General features: G+C 40.7%; 1 protein-coding gene across 4 annotated transcripts in view; it reads left to right on the top strand.

Annotated features, from left to right (window-relative positions):
• The window catches only part of LOC146363500 (uncharacterized), a 77548-nt gene that overhangs the window by 25949 nt on the left and 25566 nt on the right, over window positions 1-26033 (top strand). For all 4 annotated transcript variants that reach the window (XM_084920317.1, XM_084920316.1, XM_084920315.1 and 1 more), the window contains exon 2: window positions 11899-11936. In XM_084920317.1, the coding sequence (XP_084776443.1) occupies window positions 11899-11936 (38 nt within the window). The remainder of the gene's footprint in view (window positions 1-11898; window positions 11937-26033) is intronic.

The following is a 26033-nucleotide window of genomic DNA, read 5'->3' as shown; positions in this document are numbered from 1 at the left end:
CTTCCAATACTTCAACTTCAAGGACTGCCTGTTTACTTGCTACCTAATATACAATATCCTGCTTTAGACATTTAGCAGGTGTCTTTGCAATGAATCACCTGCAAGTGGTTTCATTGGCACGTGTAGTTATTTGTTGGCATGCTCATGGCATAATAGTCTCACATGGAGATATGTTAGTAAGTTCTTAGTTCTTATAGTTTGTTTTCTGCAGAGAAATTAAGGACAATTTGAATGTTTGCATTTAAGTCCCAGTTTTCTTTGAGTTGTACCTGCAGCGAGCGGCGCCGGGGTTTCCCGATCAGCTGTCTCTCCTCTTCAGTTATTTACTGCTGATTTATTGGGTATATTTCTGGATAAAAATCTGTTCTGCTGCAGCTTTGAAGACTAATTAAATAAAATGGCCTAAATATCTCTCTGCCTCCCTCTTTCATATGAGCATATTTCATTAGTTTAAAAGTAAAAAAAAGAACAGAAATGTGCTGCCAAGACTGCAGCAGATTGACTGAAGTAAAAACTGTTCTTGGCTAAATGAAGCGTGCAGCTGCAGTAGAGCTTTTGGCAGACGGCACTTCTCTGTCATCCACTGACGTCTCCGATTCATTTCCTTGAGACCTGCTTTGTTGCCAAACAGATTAGGCACAGCAGCATCAACATCTACACCGATGCCTTTGTAATCTTCAGACTACAGAAGAATAGCCTGAGGAACAAGCAGCAGGAGCTTTGTAAGGACATCAAGATTCAGTATAAACAAACAAAAAGAGCTGCTTCGCAGGGCAGGAAATATAAGCTGTAAATGGATTGTTTTTATTCATCTGTGAATAGTTTGTTTAAAAATAACAATCTTTTAAAAGTTCAGTTTAATTGTTTTCTTCTCATCTACACGCTTATTTACTCCCCTGCTATTTGTGTGACTTGTAACAAATGCAAACGAATGAATATTGTTTTCCAATCCTAATTATCCACTGCTGATTATTTCCTAATTAAAACAAAACTGATTATCACAGTTAACAAAAACATGGCCTTTCTAGATATGAAGAACAGCAGCTATGGGGGTTCGTCAATGGTGGTAGCTGCTGTAACACAAATCTATGAACGACACCGAAGGTCATGAAGAAGAAGGCGGCTCGTTTTGTATCTGATGGTTATTTGCTTTTGTTCGACTCCGCTGCAGAGTTTGGGTACGTGCACAAACAGAAACAACCTTTTCCTCAAAGGTCAGTAGCTTCACACATACTGTACCAAACCTCAGAGGCGCCGGGCTGCATGTTTCACAGGCTAACAAGCAAACATCACGCTGCAGCTCCACACTGTGTAATTCATAATCAGACTCGGAGTCAGGTTAATTACCAAGTACAATGCTCGGCAAAAGATTTAGCATCCATTGCCTCGCTGTTTTAGTAAAACCAGTTACATAATTACACAAATGGATTCAACGCCTGTTTGTTGGGTGGATCTACTGCAGCACAGCGGTTAAGATTTCGAGTTTGAGCAGAATAAATTTGAATTTGGGAGCCTGATTATACGTCAGAGAGTCAACAGAAAATGAATCTGCAGTTTGATCATTCTGATGACCGGTAACAGTTTTGTAAACACTGCTTAAATTCAGCATTTCAACTCTGTGTTGCGTTTGTAAACTGAAAGTTCAGCGGCTATGCTTCACTTGTGTCTGATATTTTAAAAGATCAGCTGAGTAATAGAGAAAATAAACAGCAGATTAACCAACGGCAGAAATAATCATTAGCCGCGTCACAATAAGTTTTACATAAATGATGACAATGGGCACATGTATCAACGTCAGAGGTGCTGTTTGTTGAAACATTTTTAAAATCCACGACATCAGGAAGTGTCAGTGAGAATAATCTAATATACAGAAGAAACCTGGTAGCAGCTATTTATAAATATGAAAAAACTGCAACAAATACAGCTTAACATGCAGAATATACAGCATGACATACGAATACCAGCTTTTCAGTAAAATAACATGCCGGCTTCGTCATTTTCTTTCAGTCGCTACAACCGTGCTGAAGTCTGGATCGTTCTGCAGGGTGTCTAAGCCACGTCGCTGGTAATTCTGTAGCTTAGACAGAGAAGGGTTTATAGATTCAAATATGCCAGCACTTTTTCTCGCAAGTGATGGCAAACCCACCAAATCCTTTGTAATGACATGTGGAGATGCTTACAGCTTTATACTGTTGTTATGGTGAAGAAAACAGGGTCCTGAGATAAATGACTCTTTAGTTTGCTTCTTAGTCACCAAGTAGATGATGGAAATAGGCAGAAGAAGGAAAACAATGAGCTAAAGTGGCTTTTTGTTGTCTGAGTTTCATCTAGCATTAATATCAGTCTGGTCTCATTCAAATGTTGTGCGTTCTTGGTGGGATTTCACATCAGCACCTGCATTTATATAAGTAGTGGTCGTATTTAGAGTTGGTTAAAGTCACCTTTGATGGAGACAGACTGGATAGCAGGGCAAAGTCATTTCTTTTGCTTTAGTTATCCTATAGATTCAGATACATGAGGTGTTTCACAGAAAGGAGAACCAGTGTTTGTAATGATGATATTTCACTTGAAAAGTTTGTTTGCGATCTAAATAAAACAGCTACCGCAGTTCCAACTCATTCTTTCTCTGATTGCCGCACTGCCTTGTTCTTTCTGTGTTCAGAAATCGATTTCTCAGTGCCCGCTAACATCAGACCCAGAATAGCTGAGCGAGTGAGCAGCACTGCGTGCTGCTGAAAGTTTTCTCCCCTTTAATTCAACATTTACTCTTCTAACTGTAATTTCACCACCACCATGGTTCACCAGCTAGATGCTGAATGAAATGCACTAGCTGTGTTATCATATTAGAATTATTTGCTGCTGATTAAACATTTTCAAGAGAAGATAGAATACCTGCTCCGTGCTACCGTCAGTCTGCAATATTTTTCCTGTTGCCATCTCAGTTTCTGGAGACAGAAGTGACCACATTTGGCTAGACAAACGGAGAGCATAAGTCACTTATCAATCACAAGGTAGCCACTGCTGGTCATGCCCTGCTTTTTCATTTATTTTTCTCTGAATGGGTCCACAGTTTATTAAAGAAACATCATGTTGTAATAAATCCGACTTGAAACCAGTGACCTGAACCACAAACATGAGACAAACATTTGTTGACAGAATAAATCAAGTGAAAACAGGCTGTTTCCCCCATAGACCTCTATACAATGTGTCTTCTTTTTAGAGTCACAGGTGTTGCCCCCTGCTGGCCGCTAAAGGAACCTGCAGGTTTAAGCCACTTTCACTTCCCAGACTATGAGGCTATGTTCACTCAGCACGTGCTTGTAAGTACACAGACCTTGTTTCTTAAAAATGATTCAGCACTACAGATGCTAAAAAAGAAGTTGAAGTGTTAATGGTCATTAAGTCGTCTGACACTGACTGACACTAATGACTGCGATGTACGCTGCAGTCCCTCCTGGTATTGCAGGGAACTCTGGGTAAATGTCCATCAAATGGCACCAGAGTGATCACTGATACCGCCAGCTGTTCCGACTTACACATATTAGTCCAAGCAGCTGTGATTATTTCACAGTATGCCAGTGTGGGCCTTGCATAATAGTGACGGCTTTGATTTATTCCACAGATTATCTCGCAATCTCACTTTTATGAGTGCAGTTTTCTTTCTCACTGAAAATATAAATGTGTGCATTATTTCAATGATTGTATGTTACAGGGGATCTTTAATTTTGGTTATTCGGTATTAGACAAATAACTGTTTAGGATGAAAACTGCAGGTTCTCAGGTTTGTAAAGATGTGATGGTGTCAGTAACATTTACCTCCTTGGACCTGGCGTCCACATATGGGGACATCACATTTTGGGTTGTCTAGACCAGCGGTCCCCAACCCCCGGGCCTCGGACCGGTACCGGTCCGTCAGTCCTTTGGTACCAGGCCGCGAGAGTTGAGGCTCAGGTGTGAAATGTATAGTTTTCAGGGTTTTTATAGGTTTTCAGTGTTATTTTGTTATCGTTTTTATCGTTTACTCTGTTTTCCCTGGTCTTTTCACGTGTGTTATAAATACATTTTCTTTTTTTCGGTACCGGTACTAGTTTTATTTTGTTGTATTTATCCGCGACACCTTAAAGGCCGGTCCATGAAAATATTGTCGGGCATAAACCGGTCCGTGGTGCAAAAAAGGTTGGGGACCGCTGGTCTAGACCACAATACTAAATTTTGCTCTTTCAAATGAGCCATATTGCTCAAAGAGGCACAATTATTGTTTCTCATTTTGTTTTTGTACTCAGGAAAAATGCTGCTGTGTTCAGACACCAAATAAAGAGTTTTGCACATCATTACTCAGTTGTGACTTTATAGTGTTCTGTCGACAGCATAAAGCCCAAATAGCAAAGAGAAATTAAAAATGCATGCCATGAAGGAGTTTGGTCTTAGGAGGTTAAATAACAGAGATTTCTTTGTGTTTTGCCACAACCACCACCTGCTGACATGAAGTTTTCCCTGCTCTTCTTTCTTCCTTTCATTTCCATATTTTCCTCTGGCTCTTCTTCTGTTTACCTTTTGTCCATCTTCCCAGCAGCCCTGCTGCTGTCTCCCTACAGCCAAGTGGTAAAACATTAAATGGTTACAGCAGTCTAGTAGTTTATGTCCTTGGACACAACTAGACACGTTTTTTTTCCACACAACAGAAGCATCTCCCTGAACCTAACCTAAACTATTCTGAATGATAATGAATAATCAAATGTATGTATAGTGTAAATATCTTGTCCCCTCAGGGACTGTGGTCTCTGAATGAGTGGACTGATTAATGTCACAGCCTCCAACTGTTTACTGTGGATTTTTTCTGGCCTTAAAGAGAGAAAAAACTTTACTTTGTAACCACAGACATGACCAATAACTAAGTATGAGACTGGACTATTTAAAATTCCTGTCCAGAAACACAACTTAATAGATGTTGTGACATATGTGAATAAATGTCATGAATATTTCAAGATCCGCCATGAGTCTGTGTTATTACCCAACATACCTAAATACCTAATCCCCTGATGTCCTGAGCTCTCAACGTTTCCTCCTGTCAGACTCTCTGAGTCTTCAGCTTCCCTTTGTGCCTTTCTCCTCACTCTCTCCTTCCTCCACCATTTCTCCAGCAGGGAGCTCCATCAGCTCCTGAGGTCTCTGCTGTGTGTGTGTGAATTTGTATGTGCCTGTGTGTGTGTGTGGTTGTGTTGTGTGGAGTAAATGGCCTCCAGGATCCCCAGGGCTGCATCTCAAATGTACTCACAGAGAAGCAGAGTCATGACTAAGACTGCATGCCTTTCATTAACAGAGAGAGCGAGAGAGCGAACGTGTCTAACAAAGTTGAAAAAGTCAATTTATTCCTCTGGTGGAAATGTGTCTAAGACTAAGAAATGTTTTTAAGGAACAAGTTTGCATTGTGTGGGTCAGAGTACATGTCAGAGTACATGCGTGGGTGTGGGTCAACTTGCTGCAAAGTCAGTGTTATTTTGTTTACATAAGAAAGACGTTTTAATAAAATCTGATCACATTAATTCTGTAAACACCACAGGACTTGGTGAACTGATGTTTGATCAGCTACATTACAGTGTATTGTACCTACAGAGTATTTAGATAACTTACATTTTTTACAATATTAAATTTTCATCCTCTTCCAAGTTGAAACTGTGTGTGGAGCCCGTTTCTCTGTCTGCTCCATGCTGTCTGATTTCCCGCTAGTCTTGAGAGGTGATTATCTGGAATCCTACAGAGAATGAATGTGCGCACCCCATTTAGCTCCGTTTACTGGTTTAGTGGATGTGCACCACATTTCAGTGAGCTTTGATGTTTACACAATCACAGAGAATGAAACAGTGTGTGAAGGCCTGCTGCATTAACAGCTTGATGTGTTTAAATCAGTGGTTCTAAACTTGGGCATCAGTAGTTGTGCATGGAGCCACTGCAGGTGAGGTGAAGTAATACTGAATCAACATGACTTTTCTTTGTTTAAGACACAAACCTTTAGTCTTCATCTTGTTTTATTAGTAATAATTTAGAACATTATCACATTTTTATCAGTAATTATTAGTAATGCTGGTGAATTAGAGAGCCTGGATTCTCACCCTATGGGACTGACTCTAGCTCCAAACTTTATTAAAGAGACATTTCTAAACAAATACAGCGGTCCCTCGTTACGTTCTAAAAATAACCCGCGATAGGTGAAATCCGCGAAGTAGCCAACTTTATTTTTTTCAATTATTATAGATGTTTTAAGGCTGTAAAACCCCTCACTACACACTTTATACACTTTTCTCAGACAGGCATGAACATTTTCACACTTTCCTCTCTTGTTTAAACTCTCTCAAAGTTCAAACCTTCGTAGAAAAATAAGTCCAGTATTGTAGAATGAAACCAAAGATCAAACCCTGTTTTCAGGTCCAGAACATGGGAATAGAGCAGCTGCGAGAGAATTCAACATTAATGAATCAATAGTATGGAAGTAGAGGAAGCAAGAAGAATGAGTTGAGTAAAGTTTGACTTATCTGACTGTTTTGTTCGCTTAATGCGCCTTATGGTCAGAAAAAAAAAAACGTAACTTCTACCTTCCTTTAGCATGTCCAGAAGTCCAACTTTCTGTGCAACGATTAACATCTTCCTCTGCCTTTTGGGCGCTATCGCAGGTGCCTTTGATGGTGCAAAACGTTTCGTCGACATTGTTGTGTTTGTTGGGGAGAAAACATCCAGTGCAGCACTTCAGAGTCACACTGCTAGCGATCGAAGATTTATGTAAATTTGACAAGCTGAACGCGTTCTGTACTGTACAGGAGACACGGCAAGGAGGAGATTGATTGACAATGGTCTACAGCCAATCAGGATGCAGAACACAGCGAGGCCGTGAAAGGTGAACCGCATTATAGCGAGGGACCACTGAAAGACATGCAGTTAGTAGGGAAGGGTTAATGGGAAACACTAAATGGCCTGCAGGTATTAATGTGAGTGTGAATGGTTGTTTGTGTCTACGTGTTAGCCCTGCGACAGACTGGTGACCTGTCCCCCACCCCCACCCCGCCGCCTCCAACCCTGAAAAGGATAAGTGGAAGAGAATGGATGGATAGTTTCTATGTGAGGGACAGATTGTTGTTCGCACAGCAAACAACTTGCCAGTTACATGTGTTAAACCATATTCTGCTTTAACATCCTTCTGGGACTGATGGAGACCACAATTCACAAAATAAACATCATGTTTGATTCAGTAAGACGTGAAACTAGAAACTGAGATCATAAAGTCATCAGGAAAGTGTTTGCTAAGATCCCAACAGAAAACAGAAACAGCACCAGAAACGGCGATCATTTTCCTATGGATGTCTGCGCAACTGGAAATCTTTCTGTAACCACAGGAGTCGCCCCCTGCTGTCCAGGACAATTAATGCAGTTTTAAGGCACATCTACACTTCCATGAAACATCTGTGTTTTGGAATAAAAATAATTAGAAACACCTTTTTCCTCCAAGTGGAGTTTGGTGAGCACTAGGGTCTTTTGTAACTGAATCAATTGCTTTTAGCACATTCTTGTCCCTTGACATAAAGTGTAACATCTGTGTTGTCCACCCCTGAACAAGAGCAAAAAGCTACAGCCTCCCTCCACCTTTGGTCTGTGTTGGTACTCCTTGGAGAGACAACTTAGGTCTCCATTGAAGTTATGAAGGCTGAGGTATTTTTAGACACTGTCGTGCTTGGGACCAGTGAGGCGGGACCAGGGAGAGAGTTTAAAATCAATGCAGACAGCATCGGTGTGCATGTTGGGCCATATGTTCAGAATGCGATACATAAGAAATGTCGGCTCTTTGAGCAGCGTAGCCTGATAAGTGAGTCCAATCTGCCTTATTGATTACAGCTGTTAAATCCACTTCAACTAGCCTTTTGCAAGGAGACGAGAGAGAGGTGATGCGCTAAAGGAGGATTTTGAAGGTTTAGGCAATGAACTGTTCTAATGATGAGTGTACAACGCCCAGGTTTACTCCTCAGATTGATATTCAACAACTTAGGCAATTTTCTTCGTAAGCACTCTCATCCTGACATCTGCTAGCTGAAGTTGGACTAATTTCATAGCACTTGACTTGAAGTATTTTAGTCCTCCTGCAGCCCTTTGGATCAAACAGGAGTGATATATATCTCAGTTCTTTCTACCAAAAGATATTACAGATGTAGGTTATAATCTGTGTTAACAAGGGGGAGCCCCCTCCTTTCAGTGCCACTTAATTCTAATATCCTTCAATATCCCAGGCATCACTGACTCATACAGGTCACGCCCTCCTGTGCCAAGGCACGGCGTGGATAATTAATCTAATTTTAGCGCTGGCACTCAGTGATATACTGGACAGAGATTTGCTTCTCAATCACCTTAATGCTGCAATAAAAGATGGTGCTTCCAAGAAGGAAGAAAAGAAGACTTTTCCATGCACTTCAGTTCCCTGCTTATGACTCATATCCTGTTTTTGTTTATATATTTAGGATGTGATGCTTGCTACGTGAAACATACTGCGACAAACTGACTCAGCGACTGCCACAGTGTTCACACAAGAAATAAGACCAAGGTCATTTATTATGGTTTAGCATAGCGCATGTATGCACATCCCTTTCATAAAATATATGATTATTTGATTTTTTATTAGCATTTTGGTTGCTGGTTATATAATTAAATGTATGCACTTTTGTGCTTGAATATAAAATAAATAAATAAATGAGCTAAAAGCTTGATGCCAGCTGGTGCTGAGACAGAGAATGAGCTTAGAGACAAGCTTTTACGATCTTCAGGGCACAGGATGACCAGGTGAACCACATTAGCTGACAGCCCTCCCAAAGCTCCTGAATCATAACAGGAGCATCAAGGACAGCTTACTGGAAAGAGCTATTCATATTCCTGTTAACATGATTTAGAGCTCAAGAAGTCTTGGTTCAGCCCTCTGTCTCTTTTTTGTATCAATACAATCTGCTGAGAATGATTTGGTTTATTATTGACCTGAAATACTGAACAGCTTTATGCTGTATTCAGGATCTAACTATTTAATTTTATTATCCAGTAACACTGGTCAACAAGCACTTTGCTCCTGGGATTCTTTCACCTGCACCTGGAACAAATTTTACTGACTCAAAATCTAAAAACCATTTTCATCTAGAACATCCTGTTATGTTATTTATGAAGTATTGGACAGCTATTATAGCCTGACGGAAACGTGATGCGCTTCAGCATTTAAGAAATACATTTAATTAATCAAAAATTAAGGAAGTTGTCTTTATTGGTCCTGAAATCTATGACCTGATGCTTGACAGTTAACTCAAAAGGAGCTGAAGCCTACTGAACCAGCAGCTTGGAAGCATTCGTGCAGGTTGTCTGGAATTTCCTTGGCAATTATAGAGTAGAGAACTGTGCCGTGTTTGCCACTGACTTTTTTCCACCAAAATTTGGGCGATGTCAGGAATGCGAAAAGGTTTCATCAACATATAAAGGTGATGGAAAACCGATATCAGGGAAAATGCAATCAAGCACGATGGCTGATGAGATGGATGAGCAGTACAAGCGTAACACAAGCGCCTCATTTTTTACCTGGTTTTCAGTAACATGCTTTAACATTTCTCTGGCATCGTCAATATACAGCGCAACGCATTAATAAACATATTAATAAATTTGGTGGGAAAAGTCTAATTCAAGAACCAAATATGAATAAAGTCATGCAGTTTAATGTAGTAAACACTCCTCGATTTCCAGAAAAATAATTCATTACTGCAGAATGTTGACACTTGGTATAAATCTGCCATTGGATGCAAATTACTGTGGCATTTTCTACTGCCTGCTTACGTTAATCTCTGAGCTGGCACACTACATGTACAACTTCAGGCACCTGCAGTACTGTGCAGAAGTCTTGAGCCACCCCTCCGTTCTTCATATTTCTTTCTTCATATTTTGCTTCCAGTTAGTCTTTGAAGCCTCAGTCCAGTCCTCGGACTTGACCATTTTCAGAGAAATGCTTTCGTTTATTTGTTAGGCCACTTGACACTGCCCTATGAGTCATTTAAGCACACAAAAAGGAATCTATCTCAAGGCATACATCAGTGTTATGTCTACACACTTCACAAAGGAGCAAAGAAGCAATTTAAAGTTTTAGCTTTTGGCATTTTGTTATGGCAGCCTGTTAAAACAGCACAATTTCTTCCCATTTCTTTAGTTAAATATATATAAAAAATGCCAACGATAATACAGTTTGACAAGCATAAAATGGTATGTTTGCACCAACAAGTTCATTCTCAGACAGCTGAAAACTTGGCATATCCTGGCATGGTGTGCAGTGTCCTTAAAACTATGTGGGTAAACTGGACAACTGGAGGAGGAATTGGCAGGTCTAAAAGAAAAAACAATCCATAGCAGGTGAAAGGTATCTGAAAGTCACGTCCTTCAAAAAAAAAAAAAAAAAAAGGAGAAAAATACTTAGCACAGGATCTGAAAGAGGCACTTAGCTCTTCTTCTGTTCACAGAAGCATGATCAGAAATGGTCTCAATGGAAAGGTTACTGTCAAGATGTCATTCTTAAGTCTGGAGACCAGAGAGAAAAGGCCGAGGTAAACTACACAAGAACTGGGTGGAAAATCAGTGGCAGCAGGTTTTATAGAGTGATTGATCCAAATGTAAAAATTCTTATTCAATTTATTGTCATTGTGAATGACAATAAAGTGCTATCAGATTTTCTTTCTCAGATTTCCACCATGCATTACAATCTGGAAAGCATCTGATTGGCAACAGCTTTATTTTTCAGCATGACGATGATCCCAAACACACTGCCAGTGCATTAAAAAGCAGCCAACATCCAAAACACAGCTTTGGATGTCCTTCAAGAAGCCTGGAAAATGATTCCTGAAATGACAAGAAATCATATCTAAAAGATCTTGTCTTGATGCACGCTCAATCATCCAGGTAAGGAAATCTCAAAAAGTCGATTCTATTCATCTGGACGTTACGTTTTCAGTGGTAGAAAACGTTAAGTCCAGATGAAAAGAGTTCAGACTATTAATTTTCAAGCTCATAAAAACTGTCCTTTTGCCTTATGCACTGTATTCCTGTGTATGTTTGCACCTATTTCCCATTTTTACAGCAAAATTTAAGAATCAAGGGGTGGCTCAAGACTTTTGCACAGTACTCCGGGGTATTAATGCTGCTCTGGTGCACAGTACATCCAGTAATGTAGCAAAAATAATGCAGGGCAGCCTGTTTGTGTCTCATTGTTTCGTTTGTTGCTAGCTCTCACACAGAGTGCTAGCATGAGCTGCTACACTGATAGATTCACTGGATAACTTAATTTAGCATTAAGGTCATGCTCAAGGTCATCAAGGAAAGCAAGACGAGTGGTGAGTCAGCTGTCATCACAGTCTCTCTACTCTGCTCCACCAGAGAACAGTGGTCCCTGTTTTCTATTTTATTAGCACTAAATTATTAACTTTACTGGCAATAATAAGCATCCACTGTTATCACCCTCAGATACTTCAGAGTCATCTCTGGCCTCTATGACTCACACTCGTTGTGCCCTCTGCGTGCCAAAGCTTGGCGTGGATAATTAATCTAATTTTAGCTCTGTGTGTTTGTGCTCGAGTGTGTGTGAGAGAGAAATACTGGACGGCGTTGTCATTCCTCCACAGCGAGCAGGCCGAAGGCGGCTTCAGTGTGACATACTGTTATCTGCTTCTCCCTCTTGCTGTTAGTGTTTCTCCCTCACTGTATCTTCCTGTCTCACCTTCTCCTATCACAGACAGCTTAAACCGATTCCCGTTTTCTGCATGTGGCATCATACCTGTAACTACTGAAGCACCTGATAATGAAATCTTAAATTCATCTCATTCTCTCTCTCTCTCTCTGCCTCTCCAGCAGCGGATGCCGTGCCGGTACGGAAAGATGGGGATCAGGTAAAGTACTATTATCTCTTAAAAAAAAAAAAAAAATTAATGCCTGCACCATTTGCTGCACACCTCAATCTATTTTTCCATTTTGCTGAAAGCCTCTGTGACAGAATGCAAAAGACACTCTGGTGCTGGCGTCCTCAGCTCTCCTGTTACATCTGAGCACTCTCCAGAGTGAGAGTGGTAGCATGAGTGTTGATTTTTGGCCCCTCAAATATTATAGAGGTGAGAAAGAAGCGCTGTTACTCATCCAGAACTGTCTCCTGTTGTTACACAGTGTAGCCCTTAGAAAGGTTAAAGACCCGCCCCCAAAGATACGTGGTGCTGCGAAAAAATGTTTGCCCTCTTCCTGATTTCTTCATTTTTGGCGTATGAGTCACACTTAAATGTTTCAGATCACACTACTTCTGATATTGGACAACAATAACCTGGATAAATGAAAAATGCAGTTTTGCAAAGTTATCCAAACTTACCCCCGAAACCTAAAAACTGGTTGTGTCAACCTTGGCAGTACGGACTGGAGTGCAGTAACTGACAATGAGTCTTTCCCATCACTCAGGATGAATTCTGACACAGTTCTTTGTAGAATTGCTTTAATTCAGCCAGACTGTAGAGTTTTTAAGCCTGTTTAAGGTCACGCCAAATCAGATTTAAGACCAGACTTTGTCTAGGCCACTTGTTGGTGTGTTTTGCATCACGGTCCTGCTGTATAACACGAGTGCCATCGAGCTTCAGGGCACAAACTCATGGCCAGACATTCTCCTTCAGATGTTTCTGTTAGAGAGCAAAATTAATGGTTCCATAAATTCATCCAGGTCTTGAAAGCCGTAAAGCAGCCCCAGACCATGACACTACCGCCTCCATGTTGTTATGATGTTCTTTTTATGAAATGCTGTGTTAATCCTACACCAGATGTAACAGGACTCAAACCTTCATCAGTCCACAGAAAAGTTTACCAGAACTCTTCATGTTTTCCTTTTGGCCAGCTGTGGTTTTCTCCTCTGAACTCTCCCACGGACACTATTCATGCTCAGTCTATTTGTTAATATTGAATCATGAACTCTGACCTTAAATGAGTGAGACCTGCAGTTGTTTAGATTTTGTTCTGGTTTCTTTTGTGACCCTCTTGGAGTAAATCTGCTTGGGCAGCCTGGAAAGGTTCACTGCTGTTCCAAGTTTTCTCCGTTTGTGGATAATGGTTCTTACTGTGGTTTGCTGGAGTGCTAAAGCATTAAAAACGGCTTTGTTACTCATTTGAGGATGATAGATGTCAGTTACTTAGTTTCTTTCGTGGATGTAACATGAATTGCTGCTTTTTGAGATATTAAAGTTGGGATCATATTTTCTGAGACTTCTAGGGTCTGCTTGGGTCCCAGTGGTATAAATTTCATTAGAGAGTCAGCACCAGGGTCCGGATGGATGTCTGTATGCCTCCTGTTTTTTGTGATGATGTCTCAACTATGCCTGCAGACATCAAATAAGTCAGGAATGGCTACTCGGCCGTTGGCCATTTCCAGCTGTTTGCATCCCCTGCAGAGTGTAATCTTTAGCCTACTTCACTTTGTGAGACAGGTTCTATTTATGTGATTTATTGATTAAACTGGCAGTAATCAGGCCGGGGTGCACCTGGTGAAATTTAAGTCTTCTTTCTGAAAAATGTGGTTAATTGCAGTTAATTCAAGATATAACAACAGGCAGCAATTACTTTCTCACATAGGACCTGGTAGATTTGGGTAGCTTTTGCCCTAATAAATGAAATCATCATTTGGTTATCATAAATTTGTTTGATGATCTGAAACATATAAATGTGAGAAATACACAAACAAATAAGAAATTCAGAACGGGGCAAATACTTTCTCACAGCACTGTATTTGCAAGCCTGTGTGTGTGTGTGTGTGTGTGTGTGTGTGTGTGTGTGTTCGCAGTGTATTCAGTGTAAAGTGTTCAGACAGTCTGTTTCAGTACATGGGAATTTACCTGAGTTAAAGGGAAAGTACTGCTTTTTGGGGGCATCCTCCTCCCCCGTATTATCGAAAGTGAGAAAAGAGTTTGGTGGCACCACAGGGAGCTCTGTGAAGCCTGAATTATATCCTCAAATGTACTGAGTTGGTGCTGAAATGTGAAAATGAATCTGTAAGAAGTGAACCTACCCCAACTCTGAAGCCTTCATCGCAGCCTGAGCCCAGAGGCTCAAAGCTTGTTAGGTGATAATAATCGACCCCGTTTCCAGTCTACTAGTTTGGATAAGACCCATCATCTCTACCTTCTACAGTGCTTTCTTTTTCTTGTTTTAACACAAGCACTCCAAAAACTATTGAGGTGTTGTTTTGGCCTCTCCAGCTTTTTATCTACACTGCTTATGTGTCGCTCGTCTTTAAGCTAAGTTTCTAAAAACTCAACAAGCATTTGGACCTGAAAAGGATGCCAGACTCAGTGAGCAGATTAGGATAAAACACCCAAATCTGTGACTCCCAGTATATATACCACAAGACAAAATCAGAGCACTAAAGAAAGCTGAATAAAGCACAAAACACTCTTTTATGTCCATGATCCTGTTTTGTGTATCGTTGTAAATAAGTGAATAAACATTTTAATTAAGAGCACAAGCCTTTTAATATGTCGGTCAGTGCATCCGGACATGAATCTTTCTAAAAAACATGCAAGCCTGCCAAGAATTTCTTTCATGGCCAGACAGTGGGATGGTCTCATCTGGCTGAGTCAGTAATCTGCCCTCAATTCAACTGATTATTAATTTTACTGCTAAAAACCAGAGTCAAGGCAAAAACGCCCGAGCAGTGTGTCTGCTGTGTTGGTTTGGCACCATCACTGTGAGTCACAGACTTCAGACAGTCACTGAAACATTAAAAAAGGTGGAGTGACCGAGTGGCTGAGGCACACGTGACGAATCGAACATGTCATTTAAATTTCATAATTCTGGTAATTCATCTCAGTGTTTTATTATTAATTGATAAGCTTTGCTGACCTATAAACAAATGGTTCTGGGTCTGAAACCTCCAGACAGCCGAGGCTTTTCTGGGTTTCATTTTCCGTCTGACTCTGCTGGTGCTCCACCTTCCTGCCTCAGACTGTAGTTCAGATTAATTAGTGCCTCTAAATTGGCAGAGGTGTGAATAGTTGTCTGTCTCCATGTGTCACTTGTGTGACGGCCTGGCAGCTTGGACGTGCCCTGTCTCTCACTCGGTGGTAGATGGGAAAGGCTCCAGCCACGTCGGATGAAAAGCAGGCGGAGATAGTGAGTGATGGATGGATGTCTGCTTAAGTTTGGCTTAAGGGAACTAAGAGCCATGAACAAAATCTCACCAGAAGATGAAGCTGAATGTCTCCACCTTACTCTTACACCTGTTCTACAGCAAACAAGCAACATATACCAACACTTCTTTTACTTTAGTGAATGAAAACACACTGTAATCATTGCATACAGTGTTCTGCCAAACAGCCACAGGTGTGACCAAAACTAATGGGCTTCATCACAGTGTAGTGATCCAACTCTTCACATTTCTTAGAACCAAACGAGCCATCTGAACCTGAACCAACAACATGCGGGGGGATTTTGACTGAGGATGTCCACTAGTCATTTAAAGACTGCAGCCTTTGCTGGTCGGTGCCAGCGATAGTACTCGTTAAATGTAAAATAGCAGTTATTGGGTGTTTCACGGCCGCTGACCACTATGAGTCTGCATCCCTGACAGATGGCTCCACCCCGGGTAGTGCCACTCACTGTTTCCATTAACGAAAGTCATAAATGAGCAGAGGTGGGGAAAAAACACTGAAAAAAAATGGCTGTATGTCAAATATAACCAAAGCTACATGTAACCAGATTCTGTTTCTTCTGCACCAGGATGTATGATATGGAACAAACTGCTAAACTCTAGAAACTAATCTGACTCTCGGTGCATTGGTGACATTAAAAGCTGCACATTTCAGCGATGTTCAAAGCACGATTTGGTTAACAGAGAATGTGATTAACAGTTTCGTATTACCCCTAAAATACACAAAATATTTGTTTGGACATTTTTTAACTTCATCGATTTAACATTTTTAAATGTCTTCTGAAGGTTTTTCTGTCTTTTAGACAAGTTGAGTCTGTTTTCTGTTCCTTGTCTAAATGACAGGTCGATCAAACACAAGGGACACCCCAACATCCCTAGTGTAGTCTTGAGGATTTAAAAAGAGAGTAATGGGATTGCTTATGTTTTAGAAGATGTATTCTCTCATGGTAGAGGCTTCTTCAGTTCTAAAAACAAATGGTGGAGAGTCCTGGGTATTTTATTCCAAGTCGGGGTTGTCTTTGTTTAAGGTGATCCTTAATGTCAGTGATCCACTATTGATTCTGTGACTCATCACATGAGCTAAGGTGTGAAAAAAGGGTGTAGGTTTAGACCATCACCAGGGGTTAAGGGTGATGTCCACCCCATCGTGTGATGTGTTGAGGTCACCTGGGCAAACTGTAAGTGGTGATTGAAGCACCTTGGAAGGGATTTCAAGACTGCATTGTCAGTGGCTTATAACAGATGTTGTAAGTCACTGCCTCTGTTCAATGATGCTCATTCACAGTGGACATAGATGACCTCCTTTACTCCTCTTTCACACCATCTGTCTTCTCTGTCCAAAGTGTGAACACTGACATCCTCAAAAGACTGTCCTTTGTCCTGTAAATGCAAGTGTTCTCCTTTCTAAGCTCTCAGGACTGACCCGGATGAGTGAGAAGCTACACAGACGTACATCCCCAGTCTAAATGCTGTTTCAGAGACTTTGGAAAGCAGACAAAAGGAATATTAATTTCAACTCCTGCACGTGTCACAACATCATGAAAAAGGAAAAGGGATGCTCTGTTGGGAGAAAATGGTGGTGTCACAGCCTGCAGGAGCTCATATTAGTCAAACCTGTGTGTACTCCTGTGTGTACGCCGGCACTCTCGTGACTGTCTGTGTGTGACCGGGTGTGAAGGTGTGCCAGTGTTGATAGTCTCTTACCAAGGCCACAGAGCTGCTGTCCCCTGGGTTCAGGCTATTACTGAGCCATGTAGCACTTCTCAGCTGTGGACCCTGGAGAGAGGGAGAGGAGCAGAAAGAGTAAGAAAGGGAGACAAAACAGAGACGTCCGTCCTTTTTTGTTGTTCCATCAGTGATTGATGCTTTATGTATGTGCTGCTGTCACTTTGTCTTTTAAGTGCTGTTATAGTAATAGTTAGTCCAGGTAACTTTTTTAACCCTTAAAGCCTGTTCCCTGTTGCTTTCTCCCTGTTTGAAGTGATGTACACTTACAGAAGCTTTGAGCTTTTACAACAAAACATTCCCAGCATTTTCAAACTTATATAACTGAACAGTCATGGATACTATCAGCATTCTGGTATGAAACTGTCACGGGACAGTGTAGCAGGCAGGAAGTGGACCCAAATGCAGGAACCCACAGACAAACGTTAACTCAAAGCACAGCTTCATTGGCTGGGAAATGGCAGATTTAAGCATGAGGGGGGACTGCAACTAGAAAGTGAAGAAAACTAGAGGCTTAAGTACACACACGAGATAATCAGGGAGTTGGAACACACCAGGGAACACAGGTGAACTAAATCTGACTAACAGGACAGACTACTAACAAAATAAAACAGGATGTAACGCACACTGAGACTCAGACACGTGGACTTGCCGGGTTGGTTGGTGTGTATGAGGAGCGTACCCAGAAGCAGAAACCAGAAAGACGTAGAAACAAAATGACAATGGTGAAAACTAAATTATAACCTAAACTGGGAAAGCTAAAGCTAGACATGGAAAACTCTACATACAAACATAAAACATGAACCTGAGAAAACCAAGGCTTGAGATGAGCTAAACAGATGACCTGATAACGAACAGAGCGAGACAGAGGACTTAAATACACAAAAGGATAATGAGGGAAGTGGAAACACCTGGGGAAACACAGCTGACACAAATGAACATGATGCCACAGCGGGACTCTTCAAAATAAAACAGGAAACATAATGGGACATGACAACAAGAGCTTGACAACATAGAACACACAGACATGAGACACATGACAAACTGGGGAGACACGAAACATGAGGAGAGACACATGAGAACAGATAAGGGAGATGAAAACTAAAAGTTAAACATAGAGGACAAAACAGGCTACACAGAGAACAGACAAAAACTCAAAACTAAATGGACCTTGATGATAACATAGACTATACTAAACCTTAATTAAAAGTAACATAAGAACTTAACATATTCAAATATAACCTAAGAAATCAAAAATACAAAATAAGCTCAAAATGCTGGGTCACAGACCGAGCAACCTGACACTTGACTAAACAGTCAGACTGATGAAACACTGAGATGTACATGGGACCAGGACTACAGAAGTATTAACTAGACAAGACGGGGAACACAGACGGTCACGGAGACAGAACACAGAGAGACCAGACAGACACGGGGGCACGACTGTGGAGACTGGAGGTGAACAAACAAGGAGACGAGACGGAGACGGAGACGGACTGGACAGGAAAGAGGAGCTAAAATAAAACAAGAAATCAGAAGCTACATGTAAAACAAACTCAGAGCCACTAGAACATAACATATTCAGTAACATGAACATATAACTTTAAGATAAATCCATTAAATAGATGCCACACTCAGTTTACTCCACATTTCTTGTCTTTTTTTTAATCCTGACATATCAGGGAAATTTATTTAAAAAAAAGTGAGAATTAAAGAGCAGTTAACATGGCAGGAGAAGGTTAAATCTCCACAAAGGTTGCAGAAGTCTGTATCTGTGTGCATCACATAGCCACTGGTGTAAAAGGAAATTTAAATAAAGCAAGCTACATTAACCTGCTCCCTTTTTCACCATGGGTCACCACAGCATGCAGCTGTTTTATATACCAGATGCTCTTCCTGAAAAATGCCCCAAAAGACTTGTGTCGCCTTCTGGGATTGAACCAGAGATCTTTTACATACTAGGTGAATGTGTAAACCGTAAACTACTGAGCCACTATTAAAGGAAACTTACACAATGGACATTTACATAAAAATTCAAAGTAGTTTCCCAAATTGCTTAAAACAACTTTGCTTGTTGTTTTAAAATAAAATCAAAAAAAACATTATTTCCTGTTGCTGTCAACAGAACATCAAGAAGGAGCACAAAAACACTGGTTTTATGCAGGAATACGTCAGACCACCCAACAACATGGCTGTGATAGAAATGCATCCTGCAAGCCTGTTTCATCAGCGTGTATAAATGCATGGGTTGCACCCGCCTGCCACCGTGAGAAACACCTGGAACATTGGCATTGCAAGGCATAGTTGTTATTCAGTGGTCACGGCATCAGAAACAGAATTCAGTTTTGATCAAGTGCTGTTTGCATTGAGCTCTGATCCCGCAGCAGCCTTTGAGTTGTTTACCTCCATAAACACGACTCCTCTGTGTAATTTATTGGCCTGCACAGAGAGAGGCCAGCAGGTGGAGAGAGATGAGGAGCTCAGAGAGATGATTCAGACTCAGAAACAGGGAGCTCTTGACCAAGTACGACAAACCAAACGCTACAGACTGACAGACAGAATAAATCCTATTCAACTAGATTCAAATGCAAGTAAAACAGAAGAATTCAGGCCGTGAAGATCGAAACATCGACAATGATCTCATGGCTTGATCTAAATAGAAATTTGGAAGTTAACAGAACGTTCTCATTGCTTTATTTTCTGCCTCCTAGTCTCCTCTGTCCTCCTCCCTTCTGCTTCTGATCAAAAATAATCTCAGTACATCTTGAACATGTCTACATTCCTAAAATGCATCTGGAGGACAGAGGATCGAAGATACACAGGTATATTCTTTGCAGATTTATTACCTGTAGAAGACGCATGCAAAATCTTTGGATTATCCAAACAGTGGCACTCGGAGCGATCTATGTCCTTCGTTTGATAAGATGTTTCACTTATTTAAGGTGGTCACATCCATGATGAAACTTTCTGCTCTTGAACGTTTGTGTGATTTAAAAAAAATGTATCTTTTCAGACGGCGCTGTAAATTTAATTAAAAGCAGCACTAAATATAAAAGCTGTGATGAACACTGTTACGCTCGTATGACATCAGACATCAATAAATACAGATGTAGGCTGTAACAAAGCAGAGCAGATAATGCAGCTGTGCTAAATGTCATAATTTATTGACATGGCAATAAAATGAGCTCCAAAGCAAGTCTGTCTCATAGTTAGAAGCCTGTCTCCTCGGCTCCTTTCTCCTTGTAACTCCTCCCCCGTCTCCTATGCACTGCTCTGGTTGAAGGGACTAAGAGACGAGGGGAGGATGTATAAATGTCTGTGAAGGTTCTCAGTCATCCAGGTCATCGTAGTCAAAGGAGCTTGTAAAGAAAAGCGTCTGGACTTCTTTAAGTTGCTTAAAGAAGTCCAGACGCTTTTCTTTACAAGCTCCTTTGACGAGGATGTATAAAGCGAAAAATGAGAAAAGGAACAGGCCTGCAGCAAACCTAATGCAGAAATGTCTATAGCTTGAATTCCTTCTAGCGGTTTGCAGGGGGAGACTGCGTCTGGTTGCAATTGTATGGAAAAAATGAGCCTACATCTAATTTCACCTCACTAAACACTTCTCAGATTAATTTATGGTCCTAAACACTTTCAATTTAAAAACAAATACTTGGTACCATTTACTGTAAAACAGATGATAAAACTCTGCCAGTTAGAGCGTGGTGATCGACAAGTTATTAATATCGTACCATCCTTTGATAAGCAATGACCAAAATGGTCAAAATGTTTAGTGCTTCCAAACAGTAGCCCAGAGGAGGTTTTCTGTCCATCACGTTTAATTAGTGGCACCTGAGGTAGCTGTAGCTGTCACTCAGGATGCTGCGGTCAGAAAAGCATTTGAAGTCCTTTTTTATAAAAGGTGCCCAACTGAACTCATAATTCTTACCCTATTAGATGAGCCAGTGGCACTGCTGATCTGTTCTTAATTATCCATCCATCATCTGCTGCTTATCTGGGTCAGGTGCCCACACCTCCTTCTCACCAGCCCCCTCCTCCTTCTGGGGAAATAAATGGGTGTTTCCAAGGCAGACATTAGTGCTCGCACTAAGCACTGATTCACTGTATACTGTGCTCAAACACAGTTGCCCCTCCTCTAAATTTCCCTGTACTCACACTGCTCTAACTGATCTGGGCCCGAGAGTTTGTCTCAGCATCTCAGCCTCTCTCTCACACTCTCTCTTTTGAGATGTGCTCTTGCACAGTTCTCTTCACAATTGTATGCATTTTGTGACTTAATTGGGGAAGCAGTGCCACACTGCCCTGTGTCACAGGTTAAAGTGAGTTTCATGAAGGCAGCATTGGAGTGAGGACAGTGATCACACTGTGTGATGTACCTGAGTACAACTGAGATCCAGCTTTTCAAGCAGACCAGGGCATGATTTATTTAACTCTACCCAAGCATGGCATCTGATCACTGTAGCCAAACAAGCTGGATTTTTGGGTTCAAACATGTGCAGGCACGGCTATTACAGCACGGCTCTTCAGCATTTCCTGGTGTCTCCTCCCAGTTGGACATAACTGAAATGGTAAATGAACTGGTTCTTATATAGCATATTTCTAATCTATCTTAGCACTCAAGGCTTTACACAACTTGCCTCATTCCTTTGACCACAGGTGGAGGTTTAATGAGAATGCAATAAATCTAAGATAAAATAAATCTAAATAAAGCTCTACTCTGAGCTTCTCACCCAATCTCCGAGTGAAAGCTCAGACAGTCACTCATTTCAAGTGCATGTATCAGTGAAACCCACAGCTTGTGGCTATAGGTGAGGTTAGGATCATAGATAAACTAAAACTTTACAGCACAAACCAGTGAACATGAAAATCAAAGGAATGAGCTCACATTGCACATTAAATACAAAAGTGCAGAAAACATCCCTGCAGCATTAGGCTCAGTGAAAGGCGCATTAGTTGAAACATCAGCCTGTCTGATCAATACCGAGTGCTCCGACCAGATCTCCTCCGAGGATATAAGCCTTCCAGAATCCGAGTCAGAGGATGGAAAACACAAACAGATCAGACGGAGTTTCAGCTGCAGTCACAGGACCTATTTTGTCTTCATTAGTTTGTGATTGAAAACAAGTTTCTTGAAAACTGCTGGAAGATCTGTACCGACTGTAATGTTTCCCATTGGAATGTAAAACCGAAAAAAAGCTTCTGAAACTGCATTTTCACATCATTTGAAACCAGAATTAAAGAAGATTAGCTCGTCTTTTAGAAAGATGATCCCACGGCTCTGATTTTGAAATGACACGTAGTACAAGCCCAGTCTCCGGATTTAATTATGCACCATTAGGTTCTGTTTGTGACTCACTGTTTTGCACCCACTGAGCTGCTTTAACCCCTTTAACCCAAATGCCATCCAAAGTTTTAATTACATCCTCAACTGTATTATTTAAAATATTTTTTCTGTCCCTCCCAAGTAAATGCATCATAGTGAGTCATGGATCAAGTTGAATGAGAAAAGGCAAATCGTTAATAGCTGAGAAGTTCAAAGGGCAGTAAAAAAAGAAAGAATGATAACTGTTTTTCTTTAACTTGTAGTCCCTACATCTGATCACAAATATCAAAATATTTCTACTTTCTATTCAAAACAGGTTCATTACTTTAGGTTCAACACATCTGAGGGGAGTTATTAATTATGTCAAACCAGTTGGAAAGAATGATATTATACTCCGTTATCAATGCTACTGATGTAAAATGAAAGAGGCCACAAACATATCATTTATGCATCATTTATTGCACTACACTCAGGCCACTATACGCAGGCCAAGGTGTCGATGTCAATCAGTTTTGGTTGCGGTGCTTCGGCAAATGTAGTAACATTTTCTAAGTGGCAGGTAATTAAAAAGGCAACTTTCCAGCAGATATCAGCAAACACACAAACTGTTTCTGTGCAGTTTCTGTATTTCCCAGGGAGACAAATGAAAGGTCAGTGCGTGATAAGTTCACTCTCAGAGATGGAGAAAGATGTATGATTATATTTATACAACATGAGGTTCAGTTAGCCTCGCACACAAATAGCTGGTAGAAGTGACCTCCAAAGAACTGCCGTTTACTTTTGTACTTTGAGTATATGTCTGAACTTTTTCACTTTAATGTGAGTCAGTACTTCAGCTTTTACCAGAGTATTTTCTAACACATGTATCTGTACTTCTACTTAAGTGATGGATGTGTGCACCTCTGATTATATTTCAAGAAAGAAGAAAATAACCCCAATTTTCAAGTAGCCATATCTTTGTCTGATGCAGCTCATGTCAGGATAGACTTGGACTAACTGTGACCCTGGAGGATGAATAGATGTAGAAAATTGACAGCTGGATAGGAGGTAGTTATTATTGAATAAACTGTGTCCTTCAGGGGAAAAGCCATGAAGCAGGACTGCAGCATAAAGCGCTGATTTACTCAACAGTTGAGCTGAGAATGTCAGTTTATTGAGAGACGTTCACCGTTATCGTGTTTGAAGGGATTTTAGTTTCAGCTCACACATTGCTCCAGTGTCTCGCTCCGATTCAGGGAAATGCGCTACTGAGCTGGAGCTCAGCAGAGATACAAATACAGAGTCGATTTGAATACAACATACACACATACACACGTACTGATGATTAGACCTTTTTTGCCTTTGGTTGAACCTCCACCTTCACACACTGAGGCGTTCTTTATGACTCCGAACTCTGAAATGTCCAATAACAGAGAGACTTTGATTATTATAAATTTATAGTTCAAACTTATACTCACAGTTATTAATTCGATTTTCTGACCTTGAACCTTGAATAATTCAGAGGCTAATACTAAGAGCGCAGCTTTAAGATTTCAAGGCTCCTGCTTTCTTCTGTTACATGTGAGACATTCAGACTGAAAGTGGAGCAGTTGTTGCATAGATTTAAACATCAGCCGTATTCAAATTTGAGTGAAATGTCTTAACAACAATTGGATAGATTGTTATAAAATAAAGTTAAATGCCCTCCTCAAGATGAAAACTCATCTAGCACCATCAAACATTGTGTTTAGTGTTAATTAGCAAATGTCAGCACGTCATCACACTAAATGCAGATGGTCATGGTGTGACAATTGCAACTATGCCAAGTCAGCATGTAAGTTAAGCTATGCTGACATTAGCAGTCAGTGTACAGGACTGCTCTGCCTACAAGTACAACATGCCTTTAGATCAGAAAACTACGTCCTTAACACCACCTGACTATGATGGTACAGGTGAGGCTGCGGCCTCCAGGACTATTCTGTGCTTTCTGATGTCGAGACACCAGAATTAGATTCAGAGGATCCTCCTGTTTTGGGAATGTACGGAGAAGAGGCCGTACATGCAGATGCCTGAAGTAAAAAAGTCAACAAAGTCCAAAACTTTCAGTCAAAATGACGAGGCAAAAAGAGTCAGCAATCAGGAAGAAACCGTGAGGTTAAAAAAGAAAAACAGGTTTATAAGTAATTAAAGGTTGACAGCTGGGAAACACACAATGCAGCAGAGAACAAAGGGAAATTGGGGAGAATATAGGCCGAGGTGCAGATAAGAAACTGGCTGATTAAGAAAAACTCTGAAAGAACACGAGTACAAGTAACTAAAGTGCAAGATAAAGACTTTACAAACAAGGCTCCAAACTAACCACGATAAGGTCGTGTTCTCTGAGCCATTTCTCAGCTGTTTTTCCTGCTTTGGCAATGAGCTGGAGAGGAAGGGCTGGACTGTCAAAGTAACCTACACAGTATTTCCAGGACCTACATTTGCAGGCAGAACACAGCTTTAGATAAACAGTGTGGTCACATCACCACTCAGTACTTCGTTGGTGTTGCTCATTGGTGTAGATGCCTAGAATTGTTTGGCAAACACTGAAGACCTGTGATTTCTAACTAATAACCTTATTATGAAAGCAGTAACTTATTCAAAGGCCCAGAATTTGAGAATAAGACTTGTTGTATTTCTTTCTGTCCTGTCTGACCTCTTGAAAAGAGCTTCATTTATTTTTTATTAACACGCTACACTGCAGATCTGAGGGGTAACTTTGGGTTTCTCACTTTTTGAAAAGCCATATCTACCTTATCCGCGAGTAAGGCTCCACCCCAAACCAATAAAAGATGAGCGTAAACATTTTCTTAGCAGATATTTGTCAGCTGGTCCTACGGTCAGTAGGTCTCACTGAGTGTAAAGAACCAGTTACACCTCATATGTGTGTGTACTGATGTAGAGGTTTTGTCTGCGTGGTGACAACTAGTATTCAGTTCAATACTCAGCGAGTACTCGTACCCTCACAGCTGGTATAAACAGTACAGAGCTGTTTGCACTGGGTATAATTGTCCCATAAGAACCCAGATGTAGTCTACAGGGAGCAGAAGCAGGATGGGAAATAATAATTTTACAAATGAACTGTGATTCAGGAAGAATAACTAAGTGTGTTTAGCGCTGCGGGGAGGAGATCTGGAGCAGGATGCTCAAAGATTAACCAGCAGTTTAGGCTAAAGATAAGCCTGGCTCTCATTTTTAGGAGTTACGAGTACCAGCAAATACCACATTAAAGGATAAAGAAAGTTATAAAAGCCTAAATCCTGAAAGCATCTATGAATCGCTGATTGGCTTTAAGCGTAGAGGACAGATAATTGTGAATTATCAACGTGGGTGCAAAATCTTATAGCTTGAGTTTGCATTATTGTACTAATATGGGCATGTGCTTCAGTTAAAGAGGAGACGGCTTTTTTCACAGTTGCATGATTTCCTGCAGGACACAAACAGAAGCTGACAGAGGTCATAAGTGACTCAATGGGCCTTTAACACTGAATACATTAGCCGCTAACAAAACATTTCCTAAAACAGAAGTGGTTCATGCTGCTGTTGAACGTATTCTCTCATGAGTGTTAGTCATACATTTATTAAGATTACAATTAGACGATATCTTCTTCATTGCCTTGAATTCGTAAGCTTCTTGTTGCTGAGTGTGTTTATTACTGTTTGAGATTAAATAAAGACTTATTCATTATGTCCACTAACATTATTTTGGGGGCTAAACTGGGTCAGTCAGTCACTAGTACTGTTTGTGTC

This window comes from Perissodus microlepis, chromosome 22, assembly GCF_051167445.1.
Source record: "Perissodus microlepis isolate ML-2025 ecotype Zambia chromosome 22, ASM5116744v1, whole genome shotgun sequence".
Lineage (NCBI taxonomy): Eukaryota > Metazoa > Chordata > Actinopteri > Cichliformes > Cichlidae > Perissodus > Perissodus microlepis.
This window is presented reverse-complemented; position numbering and strand designations above follow the sequence as displayed.